At 38.8% G+C, this 22,926-nt stretch overlaps 1 protein-coding gene across 2 annotated transcripts; it reads left to right on the forward strand.

Annotated features, from left to right (window-relative positions):
* Positions 1-10,944: 10,944 nt before the first annotated feature.
* Positions 10,945-18,863, forward strand: LOC129276440 (uncharacterized). Of its 2 annotated transcripts, none has more exons than XM_064109468.1 (3): positions 10,945-11,265; positions 14,729-14,816; positions 15,361-18,863. In XM_064109468.1, the coding sequence occupies exons 2-3, from the start codon at positions 14,765-14,767 to the stop codon at positions 16,158-16,160; spliced, it is 852 nt and encodes a 283-aa protein (XP_063965538.1). In that variant the 5' UTR covers positions 10,945-11,265; positions 14,729-14,764; the 3' UTR covers positions 16,161-18,863. The 2 variants fall into 2 exon arrangements, with proteins under 2 accessions (XP_063965538.1, XP_063965539.1); XM_064109469.1 differs by having other exon boundaries at positions 10,949-11,222.
* Positions 18,864-22,926: the final 4,063 nt, after the last annotated feature.

Raw genomic sequence — 22,926 nt, forward strand, 5'->3', positions numbered from 1 at the left:
CCCGAGCGAGCAAAGCGAGCGAGAAAAAAAATCACCTTTTCATGAGAATCTAACTTTGAGATATTTTTTGACATTATATTCAGTAAATAAAATCATATCCTACAGTTTTCCTTTACTTTTCTTTCCTCCTTTTTTTTACTTGGTTGTATAACTTTTGGGGACCATGGCCCAACCCTTCCAAACTCATATACGGCAGCTAGTGCTATGCGGTTGGGGTCCGGGGCGGAACTTCTTGATATCAAAGCCATTTAAACTTCGCAGATTGCCGCTATTTTTAATCAATCGCGGATATATACAGAACATAGCTTTTACATAACACATCTATTCAACCCAGTTGAACCAAATATTTTGAGTGGGTAAAAATAGCAATGTGGGAAAATTTGTAAAAAGTCGCCAGCGAGCAAAGCGAGCTGGAAAAAAAATCGCCTATTGAAATTGAATTCTGATTATTTGATAGATTTTTCCATTATATTCAGCAAATAACACATTTCAATGTTTCCATTCATTTTATCATACGTTGTCTCCTATAATTTCTTGAATTTCCTCTTGGGTGTGGACCCCCCCCCCCCGCGCCTGTATGCCATTGATTGAACGTAAAGGAAGGAACGTAGGAAGGGTCCCTACAGGGGGCGTTTTAGAGCCAAGTTCTGGGGCAAAGCCCCTGTAGCTTATTTGCATAAAATTTAGCAAGCTTATAGCACAATGTTGTATGCAGTCTATCTTTCTTCCCGCTCTTTATTTTCAACCCTCAGCAGCCCGGTCATGTTTTTTTTAAGTTTGTTAAATTCTTGTCACTTTTCTTTGTTTTCCAATTTAGCTTTTGACTTATTCCATTTTACCTTCATTTCCCGCTATTGTTTGCCATTTTGTCATCTTTTAATTTATTTCCCATCATGCTATTGCATTACAACGGCCTATTTTGGAATAATTTTTTCTTTCTCAAATGTTCTTCTTTCGTTCCTTTTCCCGCTTTCCTTCCTTTTCCATTAAAATTTTTTTTTTTTTTTCTTCGTTTCTTTTCACTTTTCCCTTTCCTCCTTTTCCATTTCCCCTTCCCCTTTCCCTTTCTTTCTCCCTCCCTCTCTTTTCTTTTTTTCCCGTTTTATTTATTTTCCCGGTGAAATCCGCCAGGGGGGGGCAGCTTGTCCCCTGCCCCCACCTGTTACGCCACTGCCTTTCTCCCTCTTTTTCTCCCTTTCCCCGTATAGGCGAGCGGCGAGAGGCCAAAATTTGGGACTTTAATCCCCCCGACTGGATCAAAGCAAAAACATGCATCATTTTGAAGGAAATTTTCTGAATTTTTTAGAACTGAGAATTAAAAGTGTCGCACAATGTAGCTTCACCATGGAAACCAGCCTTGAATAGGCCACGCCCATTTTTGTGATAAATGCAAAGCAGTAACTTATCATTTATATTTGTTAATTAATTACACTAATTTATATATGAATATAGACTTTACGAGGATAAAATCACTACAGATTGAATGATATGATAACGGCTAGCAACCAGATATATATTTCATCTACATTTTATTTCAAAACTGTTGCCTAGCAACATTTTTTCCCTAGCAACCATAATCATTTTTCAATATTCTCTTATTTTTTGACCAGATTAATTCATTTTATCATTTTTTTTAGTTTTTTATTTGTAAAAACTAATGAAGAAGGTGAATTTTGATGAAAAAGGGATAAAAGAGGAAGACTAGGATGTATAATGCATTAATGATCATGAAAAATTACATTATTGCCATGTTTGATTAACCCCTGCATGTGACGGATATCACTAATATGTTTGTGTGTATTTACGACTATATCGGCATCATTTTATGATATTGTTATAAATCATTCTTAGATACCCTGCTGTATCATGTTATCTGTTCTAATCTAAATAATAGAGTACTTCATAGATTTTTCCGTTACCTATGGAAACCATTGTGTTGCCTAGCAACAGCATTTTCCCTAGCAACCATCACTTTTTGGTGATATTTCAAGCCTGTAACCTCCCAAAAAATTCCCTTTTTGGTCCTCAAAATGCATCTTATATTATTCTAAGCATTTATGACAATTAGTTTCACCCATCTGGTCAGGCAGTCGGCATATTTAGAGAGGGCATGGCTGTATGCAGACATTTTTTCCTTGGGGTGGCAAAACGATTAAAAAAATTCCAAGAAACAAAGCGAGGGAGCGAAGCTACTGAGTTTGGCAAGGGGCGCTTTTTCATAGTAAATTGAAGGATATCTTGCACAATTTTTGTGAATTTTGTGAAAATTTTCAGTTTCAAAATGTAACTTTTCACAGCATACGGCAATGAGAGAGGAAATGGGTAGTTTGTTATTTGGAACTTTTTATCGTACATGTTAGGAAGGGAAATACATATCCAAGACCATTCAATAAGTCTTAAAGTGTCTGCAATGGGAAAACAAAATTATTTATCAGTATGGCAAATATAGTTACTAAACTGTAGTGATTGTGAACTCAAAAGCTAATTACTTTTGGGGGTACCTACTAAAATGTTTTTATCTGCAATTCTGGCAATTTTCCTGTGTTGCAAGGTCCCCCCCCCCTTTTTTTTTATCATACCAATGCATGGGCAATGGGACAGTTAACACAATAGACTACTTGCAGACCTTCAAGCTGTATTGCTGGTTTATCTGCACAACCTGGTGAAAAAAGCTTTCCAATGATCACCTGCCCTGATTTAAACACAGATCAAGAGATCTTCAGTATGTCGTAAATCTATCAAGTAGACAACAAAAATTACTCTAATCTGAGCCTGTTGCTCACTAAAACCGGTTAGTCCCTATACATTCTTTATGGGCATTACTGATTTCAGCAGTTAATTAGCAGGTCAAATATCTGTTTAAGTAGAATTAATTAGGAGTAGGCCTCTCATCAGGCTAACGGGCAAAGTCCTAACCATTGAACTTATGAGTATTTCTTTAAGTTCTTTCTATAAACCTCCTAACCAATCTTCCTCCCTTCCCCGAAAAGCCACCTCCGATCGAGGAAATGCAATTATTGAGGATTTAAACAGTCACAGCATTATCTGGGGGTATGGATAAACCAACGAAATGGAAAACTTGAGGAGAACTGGTCAGATGCAAATCAGATTGCATCACCGAACAAAATGTGAGAAGGTTGTGCTTGACCCTCTCCCGCACACTCAACATCGACCGATTGGGCTGAAGGTGAATGCAGACATCACTCCACGCACAGTTCCCTTTCACAGACGTTTCACCCTGAAGAAAGCGATCTGGGAGCAGTTTGTCATAGATCCGAATACCTACCCACAGGATCTTCCAGCACTCCGTACTCATTACGACACATTTGGAAAGCTGTTGAAGAAATCATCACATAAAAATATTCCACGAGGAGGCCGTACAAACTATTCTCCTGGCTTGACGGATGACGAAGCTGCTGTACAATAAAATTTTCAGGAGCTTTGAGAATTACCCCTTTGGTGCCGATACACTTGAATGTGGGGGGAAATAGACAACTGCCATTATGGATAGTAACAAAAGAAAGTGACAGTGATTTAACAAATCAATGGATATGACTCACTACAGTAGAAAAGCCAGGAAAACAATTTGGATCGTTGAAAACGACTATGCAAGTCTCAAACTATACCCCTAGTGACCACCGACCAAGTGACCCACTATCCTCTTGTGTACAGTCATGGTCACCCTATTTATTGCCCGCGAAGGGCCAACCTCCCTAAAAGAGCAGAGACAGCGTCCCAACTGAAGAGTCATTTGAAAACACAAGACAATTCAGCATGAACGTCTTGTCTGCTTGTGCTATGCTATTATAATGAAGAGCAACAAGGAACCTGGATTAGATGTCCTCTGTGAGCAGATCACACTTCTTGGACCTGTTGCAGCCCAATGGCTGCTGACATATTAATCGACTGTTTGCATGAAAAAAATATGGCAAGAGGAAATTGAGGGTAGTTGCCTAACTCGAGCTAGGCAAAGACCCAATCAGCCCAAGGAGTTACAGAACTATCTCTCTACTCTGTTACACACACAATCCCTTTGAAAGGCTCCTGCTTAACCGCATTGCTCCCTTTGTGACTGAGTTCCTCATTCAAGTAGGCAAGATTCAGGCCAGGAAAGTCCTTTACTTATCAAGTACTGAATCTGACTCAGTACATCAGATGGTTTGAGGAAGGTCTGAAAACTGGATCAGCCTTTGTTGACTTCTCTGCAGCTTATGAACCAGTTAATCATAGGGTAGGCCTACTTACGAGGAAAGTCATTGTGATGACAAAGGACGTCAAGTTGACAAGGCTAATTCAGAACATGCCCCCAAACCGGTTGTTTGTGAATCTCAGTGGTTCCAGCAGCAAATGGTGGAGGCAGAAAAATGGTCCCCCACAAAGAAGTGTCCTTGTCCAAATACACAAACGACCAACTAATCCACCCAAACACCAAGAGCTACCTATGCTGATGAACTGTGCAGTGCCTCATAAAAGCAGAAGAGGTGGAAAAAACATCCAGTGATGCTCTGGCATATCTGACTCTTTACTATCCAGAGAAAACCCAACTTAGCGTCTTCCACCTTAACAATAGAGATGCAGACCGGAAACTGCTGGTCAGATGGTGTTGAAACTTGAAAGTGAATGAAACATGCCAGCAAGTCTGCCTACCTTGACGTCACTATTGCGTACAAAGAACATATTGCCGAGACAAAGGCAAAAGCTGAAGAAAGGAACAACATCAAAAAGAGGCTTGCTAACACGATATGGGGAACAGATGCCAAACCATCCGTTCAAAAGCTCTGCTGTATGCTTCAAGTTTAACCCAATCCTGAATGCTGCTTGCAGAGCAATTTCCGACTGTCCGCTACCAAAAGAGAAGATGATCTTTACCTAGTGTGTGGCACAGTCCCCCACACATAGAGGTATCAGAATGGGTGGAAAAACAAGCAAAGAAAAATATGTCCTTCTTCCACTCTTTAACTATGAACCTGCCAAAAAGAGACTCGAATCCTTCACTTCACTTGACTGAATCCCTTGATGGCTATGCACACAGTCAAAGGATCCCCCTATAATGGTCAAACCACCTCCAGTCTGTGACGCAAAAGCTTTCCATGTGACCTAGCGAATCACGCCCCCAGGTTCAAGTGACGAATGGTCATCCTGACTATGTCTTAATCGCCTATGGTCTGGATCAGGAAGGTGCAAGTCCTTAATATGCAGTTCGGGGCTACAGCTGGGATGCAGACACTATCTACGACTGAGGGGAAGATCAGACAGTGCATCACCTTTTGGTTTGCACCCCCCCCCCCCCCACCAGAGCCGTGCGCTTCCAAAGATCTGGGGCCCGTTTCATAAAGAGTTACAACTGTTGTTACTTTGCCATTATGGCAACTACCATGGCAACCTTGATTCTGATTGGCTGATGAGCCCTGTTACCATGGTAGTTACCATAATGGCAAAGTTCCAACAGTTGCAAGTCCTTTATGAAACGGACCCCTGGAGTCGTTCAACCCAAAAGCCAGATCTTGCTTGAACCCTCTACTACACAGGACTTGTGTAGTGACCCGAGAAGATGGGCACAGAGCAAATATTGCCCTTTAAAACCATGCAGTATACTATGACCAAAGAGAGCCTAGGTGTGCAGGAGTTTGTCTCTCCAAAAGGTGGCTTTTTAAGGGGGTATGTAGATATGGGGTAAGATTGTTAGCATCGAATGTCTTTGCTCATTCACTGGCAAATTGTAATTTTCACCTTAAAACACTAACAATCAGAATATAGGCACCTTTTCAGCAAAGTTTTAGCCTAACCGACAACCCCATCAGGAACCAATTAAGTCCCTGCTCCCTCCCCCATCAAACAACCCTTGAGCAAATAATCATTTTTCCCCAAATGTCAGATTACCATAAATAGGTGTCTTCTACCAGTAAGATAATTAATGACAAACTTCTTCTTAGGTCACTACAGATGCCATGTCCTGTTAATGGTACAAGAATTACATGAAATTTTCCTGTGAAAAGACTCTCGTGCAGTGGCAAAGGCAGTGGCAGTTCATAGCTCTGGTAGGAGGGAGCAGACACAAAAGTTTTGTATCCTATGATCATCCTTACAGTTACAGGTAGTTTCTCCTTCCCTATTGTAGCCCCATAGGCGATTCAAACAAGATCAGGTAGGCCATTCTTCACTTGGACCTGGATAGTGATGTACTAAGTCCATAGGTGAGATTGTGCATCACAGACTGGATATTGTTAGACCAGAGGGTGACGCTTTCATGCGTGCAGAGTCATCAAGGGATTCTGTTGAGCGGAGAAAACTGTGTCTAGATTTGAGTCTCTTGGCAGGTTCATGGTTGACGAGTGGAATACTATGTTCTTGATTTTTTTTTCATCTGTGCTGATGACTTCTCTTCTGACGTACGGTGGGGCAATAATACAGAGTAGGTAAAGATTACCCACTTCTGTTAGTCGCAAGCAGCCAGTGATGGCTCTGCAATACACTCTTATTTGGGGGTCTTTTTGGAGATGATTTATAGGACAGTAAGGAGTTAGACTTGCCAGATCATCACTGAGTTCGTTTTGGCACACTGATGATTGATTATTACTTTAGAGATTATTGCACAGTTCAATGTTTTCCCACTCCATTCAAGCAGCGATACAAAATTATGGCTGTAATTTAGATGTTCCAGCCCTATTATATGAACAAATCATCATTGCAAATACAGATTAGTATGTTTTAGCAATACTGTAGGGGTATCATCCCAATTACATCAGTTTTAGATATATTCTCAGACATATTTCTTATACCATGGATGTCTTTAAAGATTTACATTACTTGATACTTGATGTAGTGATCCCTTTGGCAGCTCATACAGAAGCTATACTGGGATGATGAATAAAGTGAGCCACTGGAAGGAGCATCATGAAGTGCAGAAATGGTGATGGATAGACATAGCAATTTTTTATATGTACAGTTAAACATGCTATGCTGAGTGCAAGTAAAAACCAAGCTTTTGAATTTAAATCATTTGGGATCCAACAGGGGGCTGCATCATTCTGATGGCAGGGAGAGCAGCCTCCTTGAAACTGGACATTCCTTTGGTGTTGGCAGCTGAGCTGGGTAGGTTGTTCCAGTTCCTTATCGTTCTTGGATAGAACGAGAACTTGAAGGGGTCGATTGTGGCTTCAGGTATGATGTACTTCAAGTTGTGATCATGTCTTGTATAAAATGTTGCTGGGGTGACGATAAGTGGAAGAGTTATGAAGACATGATGGTAGTGGATTTTGTGAAAGAGGGAACATTGGGCAAGGATTCGGCGTGTGTGTAGTGCATCCAATTCCAATGACGTCACAAGAGATGAAGGTGATGTGGAAATCCTGTAGTCCGAGTACACGAAGCGAGCCGCTGATCTTTGTACTTGCTCAAGCAGGATTCCAGGCCTCACAGCCATATACTAGTTGGGGGCGCACTAAGGATGTGTAGGCCCTCGACTTCACATCTCTTGTACAAGAGGAAAGAGTCCAAGAGTACGACTTGCTTTCTGCCGGACGAATTGGCAATGCTTGTTCCATCGCAGATCAGAAGAAACTGTAACACCCAAGTAATTGTAGTTGCTAACTCTAGGGATTACACTATTTGTCAGATGATACTGCTGGATGTTGGGAGTGCATTTGCGTGATCTAAATCTCCATGGAACGAACAGTAGCGTTAGTGTAAGCCCTACAATAGTGGCATGTGTACCTGTTTTTCCCGAAGCTTTTCTCGAAGCTTTGTCGATGTCCTTTACGATGTCCTTTACATGTGTATGCATGTTGAGAGGAATCCTTTTCTTTCAGACATCTTTTCTTAAACTGAGTATTTAAGGCATCAGTTTTTAACATCCGGAGTCACTGACACTATCGCTGTAGCATAAAATATCTGAAGGACAACATCAAAGACCACTTAAGCTGATATGCCTCCTCTCCATATTTAGGGACTTTTCTTGTATGCCCCTCCCTTGTTGTCTCAATATATGTGTGCAAACATCATGCCATATTACATAATGACACTTATATAGACATAGAAAACATCTCCCAATTTAGTAAGCCTTTCTATCTTTAATGGTTTTCTTGTCCTTTTCTTGGCCTAATCAGGAATGATAGCTCAGTCGATAGAGCGGGGGTTTCGGATTCCGGTGACCTTGATTTGATTCCCACTTGGTACATTAGTGCTCTTTTGTAAGGCGCATCCTCATTACCATGTTACCAGGTTTTGGAGAGGACATTAAGCCTTCGGTCCTCTGGTTGTTTGCTTACAAGCATTCATGCTTTCTTAGTAATCAGGTAAACAACCATCATATTAAGTCTTAAGATCCCAGGTTTTCATACTTTCATCCCTCTGATTTCTTGACAGTTATCAAATTGAAAGTGACATTAAAAGTTCCCTGTGATTTAACTTCTGACACTTTAATAGTATTAAAGTTTCAACAGAAACTTGTCGAACTCACAACTTTGGCATCTTTGGGCTACAGCTTCCACCCAGACACAACCTCGGAAGTTGGACATGCATGGGTGATAAGGTATTATTTGACAAAACAGATCCATTTGTTAACCATTCCATATTCACTCAAGGAAAGTGATCTGAATATGCAGCCAAAAGCCTCTGCCAATGACTTAATGGAGTATAGGACGTCCCTGAAAAAAAATATCTGTACAAGCCTTAGGTGAAGACCCACTTTATGATCAAATCAGGGACTGTGCCTGAAGAGTAGTGTTGTCCATTCTAATATATCATCAATGCTATACCTACTGTAGCACACTAAAAAAATGTTATGTACCCAGCTATGAATCCTCCAAACCATATTATTCTCTTTTTATCTTCAACATTTAAATTTCTCTTTGAAGCTGCTCTTTTATATATGATAAGTTTAAATGCCATGCTCATCGCACTGTTTAGAATTGGTAGACAAGCAATATACAAACAAGGATAAATGATTTTTTTTTAAGAAATAAGAGAAATGAAGTGGTGTCCTTTAATTTACCATTGCCAGTATGCATGTAGGTATATTATTGAAAGGGATGGTCCAGGCTGGATAATCTCTATATCTCAACTAATAGAGTAAAATTCACAAAGCAAAATGGTGAAAATTTGATCAAAATCGGATAAGAAATAACAAGTTATTAAATTTTAAAGATTTGCATTATTCCGGTGAAACAGTTTTAGGTATATCTTTATGAATGTTCATTAGGTGGGCTGATGATGTCATATCCCCACTTCTTCTTTTGTAATTTATTATATGAAATTAGGTTTATTCAAAATTGTTCTACCAAGAACTAAAACAATTGGATTGACAACTGATTAATACATTCGTTATTATTGCCGCAAATTATTTCATCAAAATGCAGACACATCATTTACGCATGTATGAAATAATGAAACATTTAGGATTTCATGTATTAATATAAGAAAAAGGAAAGTGGGGATGTGACATCATCAGCCCACCTAATGAATATTCATGACGATGTGCATATAACTGTTTAAAAAAATATTGATAAACTTTAAAATTCAATAACTTTGTTATTTGTTATCCGATTTTTAAGAAATTTTCAGCATTTAGCTCTGTGAATTTTACCCTATTTATTTAGATAGAAATATTTTCAGCCTGGACCATCCCTTTAACAAATGGTACTGCACACTTAAAAGGGGATTATTTTCCTCAAGTTTTTTTAGGGGAAAAATACATCGTTGCTAAGGTAAATAGTGTTGCTAGGCAATGGAATTGTGTCAGTAGATAATGGTACAACTCCGGAATGCTGTTTGCCTATCGATAACAAACTATCATGTTAATTTTCTCAATATTTTTACTCTAAGGCACAACTTCCTCAGCACATTTGGCCGAGATGAAGAGTGGTAACATAGCCGTTGCTAGGGAATATTGTTTCTAGGCAACACCTTTGTCTCCAAGGAAGCTATAAAATAGTCAGTTTGTTGAATGATTATTGAAAACGAGGTTGTAGGCATCTATATGATAATTGTGTCAGTATTATTGCTCATAATGGACTATTTTTCCACAGATTTGTCCAGGGAAAAGAGTATTAACATAGTCGTTGCTATGGAAAATAGTCGTTGCTAGGCAATGAATTGGTATCCATGGGTAATATGAAATGGTCATTTTGTTGTTGTTCTATTGAAGACAAGATACTACATGTTAATTGATCAGGTATTATTAACTCAATCAACTTTTTCACCACAAAATATAAAGTATGTGACTTGTACATACATGTTTCAATGCACGCAGTCAAAATGAACATATTAATATGGCGATTTGTACAATGTGAAGGGGTATGTCAGTTAGAGCTTAGCAAATTTAATTGAGGTTCGCAATGGTTAAAATGGGGGTTTTCAGTTCTTTTTATTATTTTTCAATAATACTTCATAGAATTTCATTGGTGTAATTTATTTGGTTTAATTTAACCTAGTTAAAAAGTTAAAAGTTAGGTTTGAAATGGAAAAATAAGTGGTTTACTTAGGGAGCTAAATGGTTGCTAAGGAAATTTTTGTTGCTAGGCAAAATTTTCTGAGAAAATGTTCATAAAATTCATGCTTAGTTGTTTTTAAGTAATTCTTCTTACACTATATAGTGGATCTATCCTTTGAAAATAAGAAAAAATACCTGATAATTCAAATTAATGAGTAAAAAATCAATATTCACAAGAAATATTCAATAAGTATTTAAAATGAGCGTGGCTTATTCAAGGCTGGTTTCCATGGTGATGCTACACATTACAACATTTGTAATGCCCAATTCCGAAAAATTCAGAAAATTTCCTTTAATTTGATGTATGATTTTGCTTTGATCCAGCCGGGGGGATTAAAGTCAAGAAATAAGGCACTTTTTGGCTTCTGGCCGCTCACCTAGTAGGCCCCCGGAGGATTATTTCGGAGGAAAAGAGTGCTTGATTTTGCAGAGACACCATAGATCTATTTACTCTTGCTGTTTATCGATAATTTCAGTAAGCCCATCACGTTTTCGTACGCATGCACGCATGCATCGCGCAGCCGCGGCTCGATCGACGGTACATGGTACGACGACGGATCGATCGGACGTGTGTCGCTCAAGTGCCCCGCAGCTCTGGCAGAGCTCAAGTCTGTTTACTGGGCCTACCCGTCGAACAGGAGAACAACCTTGAGAATGGCATTTACCGCCAGCTCCAGCTAGATACGGTACTCCGGGCAAATCTAACACTACAGTCTACAGTTCTCAGTCTGTGGTGAGTCCCTTGCCTAGGCTGAGTATACCAAGCTGAATGCAAGGTGAGGCCAGGGACAGTCAATTGCAAGCAAAATGGCAATGCAATGCCAATGCATGGGCCCATGGCCAATGTTGCTGTTGTGCAGGAGCCAGGACTCAGGAGAGAGGGGCAGACGCAGGCCAGCCAGGCTCCTAGAGAGTAAAAATAATTTATGATGGGGGGACCTAAAGCTACGCACTTTGTTTACAAACGATAAGTCAATATATTAAAAGACTATGGCAATTTTAATATTTGAATTTTTATCAAATCATCTTTCACAAATTTGTGATATTCTAAAGTTTGTATTATTAATCTAGTTAAACCTAGATTAGAAGTAGAACTTAAGAAAATATTAAAAAACTCACTAAGTCTAAGACTAAGTAAGACGAAAATCCCGCCGTGTTTTCCGAACACGTTTAGATTTCGCCGCCCGATGTAGAAGGGGTCCTAAACTAAAGCTACGCACTCATTGACTCAATTTATCATGCAAAGAAAAAGTATTTCCTCCTGTTCCCATGGTTCCTAAATTTCTAAATGATGTTCATAAGTTATAGGAAAATATGATTATGAAATCAAAGTGAATATAAGTAACTCCCAAATTCCAAACAGTTGCTGGTTTTCTCTGTATTTAGTGATTTATTGCAGCCTCTGTAGAAAAAACTGAATAGGAATCGTTCATCACGCTGCAGTAACAGCTCCATACATAGACAGCTGGCAGCCGTCTGTTTCGAGGAGTTTTTAAACATTTTTTGTTATTTTTTAAATTTCTCCTCATACACAGACGGCTCGCTATCGTGCAGCCACCATTAGGGGACTTACAATGCAAAATCCCCCCGTCGGGGCTCTTCAATTTTTGTCTTTAATGAATCAAACTTTTGAAAATTAACCCGACCGAAGTGCAAATTAATATTCCATCTTGGCATTAATTGCCAAAAAACGGGGATAATCAAGTTAAAAGGAACAAAAACAGTGACTTACCTTGGCTGTCGCGCAACTTCACTGCCCTGTTTTATCCGAACTTAATACACATAAACATATGGCCATTGAGTCCCCTGTACAGATCGCGCTAGAACTTCGGTCTCTGTATTTGGTGAGTGAAGCCAACGGAGTTCAGCTGAACAACCAACATAACAGAGACTGAAGATTTTGGTCTACTCCATACACAGAGTGCGCATTTTGCAATTGAAATTGCATGCGCATTGGAGTGGTGCGTAGCTTTAGGACCCCCTACCATACTAACGTATCCTTACCCTCCACAGAGCCAGAGATTGTGCACTCACACGTATTGCGAGGTTAGTATTAGTATACTAACCTCGCAATTGTGTCCCATTCATGTGCATGTACCGCGAAAAAAACCGAAAGTTGAAACTTTCGCCCCCGAGATTTCTAATTTCCTTCTACAACTTAGTTCTGAGATCTAGCCCTAAATCATGTAGACTCTTAACGTTAGACCTGAAATGGGATACAACTTCATTTCCGACATTTCTACGATATTGATTTCTTTTTAAACAAGAATTCATTAAAAAAGATGGGGAAAACTTGCCGCAATGTTTACGTCGCTTTTTTCTTTTTTGTTCTTCGCCAACGTTGCAGATGCATATTGAGTTATGCGTCTTGTAACGTTGGCGAAGAACAAAAGAAACAAGATGGCAATTTTAACATTGCGACAAGTTTTCCCTGTCTTCAATCATATTTTTCTTTTTTTTATGAATTCTAATAAAAAATGAAATCGATATCGTAGAAATGTCAGAAATGAAGTTGTATCCCATTTACATGATTTAGGGCTAGAGCCGCCTAGACTATCTTTTAGAAGGAAAGTCATGAAAGTAGAGATCTCAGGGGCGAAAGTTTTAGTTTTTTTCACGGCACGCACATGAATGGGATGCAATCCCTGGCTCAGTGGAGAGTAAGCATACATTAGTAAATGATTTTTACTTTCTAGGAGCCTCCTGGCTAGGGGAGGGGTGGGGAGTAAGCCTTGCTTGGCATTGAATTGCCATTGAATTTAAGATGAGTGTATGTTGGGAATCACCCATTCATAGTCAGAGACCTTGTGTATTGGAGTTGGGGAATTAGAGTTTGTATGTACAAGCTTGGATATCTGGGTGATCAAGTTGGGCCAACTGATATTGATGAATCCGCTGTTTCTTCAGAGTTTTTCAACATTTTCTGATTTTTTTTGTCCTCCTACACAGACGGATGACGGCTATGCTGGAGCGAACAACGGCCACTTAACTACAGCGTCTATGGAGAAAGGCTGCAATTCATCATCATTTTGCACCCTCCTCGATTACTCCTAAATTTTGCTCTTTGTTGATGGGGGAAAAAGGAAGGAATAATAAAGATAAATTTATATCAAATGCAATCAGCTCACCGCCTTTCTGAAAAATATGCTGGAATATTGAATTTTAATGACAAACAGATCGGGATCAGCGCCAGGTTCTTCGATTGCCGTCAGCTACAGCCAAGTGTACAGACGCGCCAGCGGATTGGCTGGCACGTTCGTATGCGCAGCTGTGCTGACAGCGATCGAAGAGGAACCTGGCTGATCCGGATCTGTTTGTCATCAAAGTTCATTAATTTCCAGCATATTCGGAAAGGTGGTAAGCTGATTGTATTTGATATAAATATTAATATATTCATTATTTCTTCCTTTTTTCCCAGTCAAAAAGAAAAATTTAGGAGTATTCGATAATTCGAGGAGGGTGCAAAATCGCACCCTTTCTCCACAGACGCTGTAGTTAAGCGGCGGTTGTTTGCTCCACCATTACGAGCCCAATGGTCGTCATCGGTCTATTGACGGAGGGGATGCCGAGGAGCCAGATGAAGTCTCAGCGGAGCGTACATGTATCCCTGACAGAAATAGACCTATTTATCGGTCTAGGACAGGGTCAGGGATATAGACCCTCGCCTTATGTATCAGGATTGAATAAAGTTAGGCCAAATCGTGGTAAGGCCTAGCTATATCAAGGCTAAGCCTAGGCTAGGGAACCAATCGTTTTTTTGTGTGTATTGGCGCACCTGTCTAGTGTACAAATAGGCTTAGTGGAAATAGGGAGCCAATGAACATGACCGAAGCGCTGCTGTATGAAGTGAACGGTGGTTTCTTATTTCACGATAATGCCAATTTAACTAGATTCTAGGACTAGGGCATGCGTTGTAGGGGTAGACAGAACATTTCGGCTAGCCTACTTTGACTTTGATTTTGTGAAACATACAATTTCGATAACTTCAGTTTTTATTTCAGCCATTGCCATTCTAGGGGAAATGATAGAAGGGGGGAGGGAGGCTGGGGGATCAAGGAAGGTCCCTAATATAATGCCATCTATGGTGATTCTTGTTTGTCCATTGTTATATCAGCCCAGGGCATGGGGGGGGGGTGGTCCCTCTAAGCCCCCTTCCCCAAGCCATGAGACTCGAGTCATATGGTGGACTAGCTGTTTTAACAGTTATATTCTTTGTTTTTTTCAATACTTGATATCCAGATATACCACAGAGGGACACCAACTTCAGACTACAAAATGCTGCGGCATTTTCTTTCAAGAAATTTCAATTCTCTCCATGGAATTTTTGGTAAGGATTTTTCATGTACGGCAATATTTACATCATAATTTCTAGTATTTCAATTTTACATTTTTGTTCAATAAATGAAAATGTAAGGTGATTATTGTGATTTTATGTGAATAGAGCAGTCTTGGAAGCAATCTTAGGCAGTCTCGGAAACCTGTGTGGAAATTCAACTTGTGATGTGCTTTTCAAGACCTCTCTGCCTGTTATACTGATTGAAGTGTAATGAGGACACAATTTATTTTCAGGAAGAGATCTTTCGTTGTTAGAATAATGAGTTTTGTCCAATATAAGGAAGATGATGTTAAGGGAAACAAAGTTAATGTTTGGGGAGGGGATTGGACAAAGGATATAAAGACAAAAGATTCTCCCCTAATGTCGTAAAGTATTAGTGAGTTGTAGTTTTTTTTCTTCCTCCACTTCTTCCTGTCCATCTGTTTCTTCTTTTTCTCGTACACATTCTTATTGTCGTCATCATTTTTGTCATGTATCACTGTGAGAATGATAACATTGTGACTAAAAATTCCTCTCTCTGATATGCATCCTCCAGGTTCATCGACAAATGTCCAAGCATGGAGAGGCCTTGGCCATGTGTCTTCAACCAAGAACCCGAGCAGTCCACCAAGGAAGCAGGAAGCAGTAAATGTGTCCTCACCAGCTGTCTGGACAGTCCCTGTTGCTGACCAGAAACAAGCACAGCAGCAAGAAGCTTGTCCTGATACCGTTAGCGTTCTTCTTTCTAGACTCTCACTCTCACCAGAGGAAGCTACTGCAACAGTCCGCTACACATTGCCCTCAAGGTCACCAGTGGCTCAGGTGGCCATCTTAGATCCGGTAGCAAGTGTCGCGATACCTTGGGATTGTCCAACCGCCGTCAAAGAGAACTCACTCGATGTCCCATGTCACCAGAGGATCGATGTCTTCATCGACGATCCTTCCTCTAATGGCACAGTCACAAAGAGAGCCACAAACATCTTGCAGAAGAGGCACCGGAAGATGAAGCGCCACCAGTACAAGAAGTGGCGCAAGCGCAACCGCTTCAAGCTTCGCACGCAGAAGCAGCGGCGCCGCAAGAAACAGAAGGAAAGGTGGGAGCGCCACCTGAACAGGTTCCGGTTTGTGGAGCTGAAACCATCAGAGGGTGAGCAGTATCTGGCCAAGAAACAAGAAAAGCTGCATCTGTATTTGACGTATCATGGTGTCGAGTTTGATGATGGTAAAGCAGATATAAAGATAGATACTGACGAAAGTAAGAAGAAGAAAAAGAAGGGACCTTCTTGTATTATACCATCTTCATTGCAAAGCAGTATAACACCTAAACCAATTTTGCCTGAGGGTGTGCAGCTGTAATCATATTTAGGTATTTATATTGTCAGTTGTATTGGCATAAGACAGGACATCAACTTCTCTGTAATTGGTCTCTTTACAAATAGCTTTCATACAACTTAGCCTTACAATAAATCCACACAGGCCCCTCAGTCTGTCTGTCCTGTGGTCAGTCAGGCATAGACCAGTTGTCAGAACCTGGGGCCCATCTTACAAAGAGATGCGATTGATAGGATCAATCGCAACTATGGAAAGCCAGCAAATTCAACATATAAAATGCATGTTTGTTCAAAAAGATTTGTAGATATGAATGTATATCCATAAATTCATTGATTTCTTGACAATTTGGTGTGTTCTCCTTTGTATACATACAAAGGACATTTTACAAATTTCCTGTATAAAAATTTTGACACTGATGGATTTCCATAGAGTTACGATTGCTTGGATCAATCGTAACTCTTTGTAAGATGGGGCCCAGATCATTGTTCAAATTGTTACTAATTTACTGAAACATGTCCTTCCATATATTTCACCAAAACAGCACTATAGATAAAGCAGCAACCCAATTTCAACCTGGTACAAAGTACATAGCAGATTAGCAATCAATTGCAAATTCGCAATTGATTTCAAAACTTATAATTGATTTAGGGACTGAAAATAGACTTGCAATTGATTGCGGGTTTCTTGCATTGCCTGAGACTTAAGTTTCAATTGGTAAATCCCATAAACATGATGGTCACTATTCTAATTGTTGTTTGCATGACATTTATGCATTTGCTGAAACTGTTATGGATGTTTGAAATCAATATTTTGTGATTTTACATGAAAATTTATTTAGGTTTTCAGATTGGTTTCCATGCCAAAACAGAAATGTGTATTTGGGGGGGGGGGGGGGGTTCATTTTGGTATAAAAAAATATTTCAAGCATGGACTGAGCTGAAAATATCTTTGTTTATAGTGTTCTTTAATAAAATCACTAAATATGTATATGGTAATGGATTTTTTTTCTCACATCTATTGAAGCCAGGGGAGTCCGAGTATTTCATGGATCTGCTTGTAAGCCATTTTACTTACAACTGTTATAAGCTACTGAAATACTTGCACCTGATTGGTGGAGCACCGAGCACAAATGTTTTGGTGAAATTCACTTGTGTTAGGCTTTGTGTAATAGTGAGCCACACTCTCCTTATTTTTTTTAAATCAAAATGGTAGTGCCTGTTTGCTTCCCTCTTGTGTCGGGATATTGGATTATCGATTGTGCGTGGAATTACTCTAAATTGGCAGTATAAAATAGAAGAGGATTCTTGGTTTTTACCTTGATTCTAAAGCTTAGATAATGTGTTGTAACCTTGACTATACATGTACATGTAGATCATCATCACTGCATGATGAGTGGTAATTGCAATGCATGGTAAAAAAAATTAGGAGCCCAGATGGTGTTACATAAAGCTGTTTGTAAGTTAAGAGCGACTTTAAGAACGATTGGTGAACCTTTCTTACGCGCGTCACCATCGCCAATGAATATACCATTTACCACAATAAAGGATCACCAGTCGTTCTTAAAGTCGCTCTTAACTTACGAACAGCTTTATGAAACGGCCCCCTGATGGTGTTTCATAAAGCTGTTGGTAAAGTTACGAACGACTTTACGCACGACTGGAACATGTTCTTAGGTCATAACTCAATTACATAGGGATATCACATAGCACAAGAAAGGATCACCAGTCGTGCGTAAAGTCATTCGTATCTTACAAACAGCTTCATGAAACACCAACCCGGGGTACTTAAACTTTCATGGTGACTGGATTACAATTCGCAGACACCAAAAGTTTTGAAATACCTGTAACATATCTTGATCTTTGAGGGTCAGTAAATTGGGCTCTCCCACCTGATACTCAGAGGCTTGCTTTGGGCATTGTTGGGCCGGGGACAGGGAGGCTGTGAATGTAACAGATAATGTAAAACTTTGGATGTCGGTTGGTCTTAAATCACAATTCCTTCCTGGGTGATTGATGGCACTAGTTTCATTCTGATTCTTTCAAATGAAAGTTGTAGGTTTGAATGCCTTTAATGTATGTGACACACTCTCAATGTACTAGTATTTGGAAGATATGCAAAATAAAAACGTCCTTCCATCTTTTTGTCTCTGCTAATACATTGTAGTTGCCCAATTCCGTTGTTACATTATGTATGTGGGCGATTCCATGCCAGAAAAATCAGCCATTTTCAGAAAATTTTTCAACCTGCTGTCCCAACGAATGAAGAACTTCAATTTGCTTTGTGGTAGTATCAAAGTACTACTGGGTAGACAAAAATATATTGTCCATATGTGAATTAGAGCTTAAAATGTTGCGTGTCGTACGGGACATTTCTGCGTCCCGTAGGACACACAACATTTCCATCTATAATTTACCCATAATAATTTTTTTTGTGTTGGTTATTAGTTTTTCACATGACAACCCACTATAGCTTTATCATTGACAAAAAAGAATATTGTATTGCTCAAGCATTCGGCTTGGAAACAAGAAATTGTCAAAATGTCCCGTACGACACGTATGGAATCGCCCATGTCATGTTTTTTTTATATATTTTTTTTAAAAGTAAATATGGAGCCCTGGAGAAATGAGGGCTCATTTAAGAAGGCTTTACTATGCCTATAGGTGTTAACCCGCCAACTGAACAAATAGTAAATAATTTTATTAGACATTAAGACAAATTTCAGTGTAATGATTTTTCAGATATTTTGTGTGAATTCATTCTCAGAGAGAGAGTGGAGAAGTGGAAAAAAGAGAAACATAGTTATTACAGGGTAGACTTAGTCCAAAAGAACATATACCAGACCCTCCATGCCCTTGGTGTAAAGTGTAGAATAGAAACTCCAATATTTCTCAATTCATTGATTTATTGATATGCCCAAATCTTTCTTTAATTTATTGATTCATTGACGAAAAAATCTAGAAAACAACAGTTATGATATCATGTGATGGAAAAGAAAAGTCTATGGTCTGTACGGTTCATTTCCAATTAATCTAATGCCAATTCGCCCAATTTCGAACTCGTCTACTATCATTTAGTCAACCATCATCAGTTTGTCCACTATACACATGGTCTAAATGCCAATTCGTCCACTCCCCATTTTGCCAATAACCAGTTGTTCCAATAGCCATTTAGTCCATATACATCTACCATTTGGTCTAATCGGACTGTTAATATTGTGCAAAATGAATGAAATGGATATTAGACCAATTGGTTATGAGACAAAATGGTGATTAGACGAAGTGATGATTGGACCAAATGGATGTTAGACGAAATGTCTAAAAAAAAGTTGTACATTGTTCAACTCTCATTTTGTGTGAAGTTTGGAAACAAATGACTTTTTTGAGCAAGAATCGTTTACTTGTGCTTATCACAATTTCTACAAAACAGTATCAATTAGCTTTCCGTGCCCAAACCGTCAGTCCTACTGTATATCAACCAGTGGCATTTTGAATTTTTGATGGGGTGACTAGATGACTAAAATGTGACAAAATTGTCCCCTCAAAGATATTTGGTTTTTACAGAATTTCGTGACCAAGAACTTTTTTTCAATGCCCTTCCTTCTCCCGTCTTCCTTTTTTTTTGTGGGGAGAGGGGGGGGGGGGGGGGGTGCCCCGGCCCCTATTGGTGCGCTGCTTCTGCTCTCGACACATCAAATATTCGTAGCCTCATCATGCCTATTAACAAATGCCCACTTAGCAGGAACTACCGTAATATTTTCTATGAACATTGTATGGCCTTATAAGAATTCAATTATTGGCTTTAATTTCGTTCTGGGGGCCCATTTCATAAAGGGATACAACTGTTGTAAAATGAAATGCCTCATTATGGCAACTACCATGGTAACAGGGCTCGGCAGCCTATCACAATCGAAGTTTCCATGGAAGTTACAGTCACGGAAAAATTTACAATCGTTTTACGTGTTTATGAAATGGGTCTCTGGTGATATCTGTCACTACGGTTGCCATAGTAACACAGTCGCGCGTGTTATACCGTTTACAATATGATGAGAAAAGTTGGGTAATATAACAGACGTGGAAAACAAAAAAGAAGCCTCTCACCATTTTATCACATTCCGGTTTCCTATTGCAAGCAATGATACTTTTGGGGTGAAATGGTTAAAATGCAAATTGGTTCATTTTTAGCTGGTTTTAAGAAGATATGGATGTTTTGCTTCTTATTTTTCATTCTCCTCTTCTCCTTCTTTCTTCTTCTTGTTCTTCTTCTTCTAGTTCTTCTCTTTTTCCCTCTTCTTCTAGTTCTTCTCTTTCTCTTTCTTCTTCTTCTAGTTCTTCTTCTCCACCTCCTCCTTCTTCCTCTTCTAATTCTTCTTCTTTTTCTTCTTTTTTGTTTTCTTCTCCTTGTCCTACTCCTCCTCCATTACGGATAACAATTTGCACAATAATATTAAACACGGATTAAAGTATAATATGATTTGATTTGATTTATTGTTTTCTTCTGAATCTATAACATTCATACATTATACATTTTTCATTACACAAAAAAAAATATATTGGTTATTGTTTTTTGGCATGAGTCATAGAGAAAAAAACATTACGAAATAAAATGCCATTCTGAATTTATGATCTACTACCAAGTGACCATCATAATCCATTGTTTTGCATCTCCTCGATATTATATTTAGCAAGGTGTAACAGAAGTCGTTTTATACTTATGAGAAGTACAAAGAAGACAGAAAATATGATGGGAAAAATAAATAGTTCGAGAAAGATGGGTAAAATGTATATTCGTTGATTTATTTTGTAAATTTACAAAGGAAGGCATGTAAAAAAAAATTATGACACTACTTTCTTATTTTTGAACTTTTATTTCAGATAATCTCAGGAACTTATTTTGTTTTTAAAATCTGAAGTAAAAAAGATCTTTTTTCAAATTCAAATTCAAATTCAAATTTATTTTTCATTCTTCAACATAATATAAATATGTACAAGATAATTGATTCAATTTAAACAAAAGCATGAACAAGATTCAACATTCAATAAGTAATTCAAATATAGATTAACGTGTATATCAATTTTAAATCAATATAATCAATATAATTAAATATAATTAAAATCAATATAAATATATATCAATGAGAAGAATGGAGGGGTCCACTAAAAAGCAAAGCTTGTAGAATGTGGACCCCTCAAAAACTTAGATACAAGGAATATTGAAATATACGTAAAGGAGTACATGAAAATAAGTAACATAAGTAAAATAAGTAAAATAAGTAAAATAAGTAAAATAAGTAGAGAGAGATAAAAAACTGCGGATTCCAGAGCAAAAAAATAAATAAATAAAAATAAATGGAATGGGCTCTGAGTATCGCTATACAAGTGGAGGTTAACAGATATCAATGAAAATACTTCGAAATTCATCAAAATAATGAACAGTATATATAAGCATGAGATATGAGTATAAACACACAGCTAAAAGTAATAATAAACACATTTCCTTCACCGTTGTCCTTGTACTTATTCAAGAGTGATGACTGCGAATAGATTAAATTACAATTAAACTGCTTACAGGCAGGGGCGTCGATCGATATTTCGGATTGGAGGGGAGGGGCAAAAAAAATGTCCAATAAATAAAAACTGAACTTGGCGCGCATAGCCGGCCAAAAATTTACAATTTTCTAAGTTTATTAGTCTTTTAGGCAAAATTTCATGGTTTTATAGAGCTTTCAAATAAATTTGCATTGCATATTATAAATTATTATACTTGGCAAAATTATGGGGTGGGGACTAAATCATTATGTTCGCCCCCAATATTTTCATGCAGGCGAGCGCCCCCTGTCATCCCCCAAGGATAGAGGCCTCTGCTTGCAAGGTCCTATAAATGGAGAAATACCTGTAATTTTTCAGTAAAAAAAAATGATCTCGAAAAAAGATTTCAAAGAATAAGAGGATTGGGGTTGGCCCCATGCCGCATACATTCGTAATTCCGAAGCTTCGTTATTCCAAAGGTTCGGATATTCCGAAGGTTCGTTATTCCGAAGGTTCGTATTTCCGAAGGTTCGTAATTCCGAAGGTTCGTAAGTCCGAAAACTAAATGAGGTACGTAATTCCGAAGGTTCGTTAATCCGAAAACGAAATGAGGTTCGTAATTCCGAAGGTTCGTCAGTCCGAAAACGTAATGATTAACGAACCTTATTTCGTTTTCGGACTAACGAACCTTCGGAACAACGAACCTTATTTCGTTTTCGGATTAACGAACCTTCGGAACAACGGAACCTTATTTCGTTTTCGGACTAACGAACCTTCGGAACATCGAACCTTATTTCGTTTTCGGATTATCGAACCTTCGGAATAACGAACCTTCGCAATAACGCTACAAATGTTCGGATTAACCATTACGTTTTCGGATTAACGAACATCGAGGTATATAGGCAATTTACGTGTTTCGGAATTACGAACCTTCGGAATAAAGAACCTTCGGAATTACGAAAATGCATGTCTAGATTACTGTTTTAGTATTAATGCAGTGTGTTCCTTGATTTTTTTCTTTCATAAACCATTAATGTCCCCTCGGGGCACCGATAAGATAGGTGAATGGACACCCATTTTCACGCTCTTCCCCAGCAGCAGACGTCAATGTCTTACCATAATTATGATAATGAATCGCAGCACCGGTTTTTTTTAATGGGTAACGTATATCATTAGGTTAGAATTGCCAGAAACGGATATAGCTCAGTCGGTAGAGTGAGGATTTCGGATTTCAGTGTCCCGGGTTCGATTCCCACTTGGTGTGC

Source organism: Lytechinus pictus, chromosome 14, assembly GCF_037042905.1.
Source record: "Lytechinus pictus isolate F3 Inbred chromosome 14, Lp3.0, whole genome shotgun sequence".
NCBI lineage: Eukaryota > Metazoa > Echinodermata > Echinoidea > Temnopleuroida > Toxopneustidae > Lytechinus > Lytechinus pictus.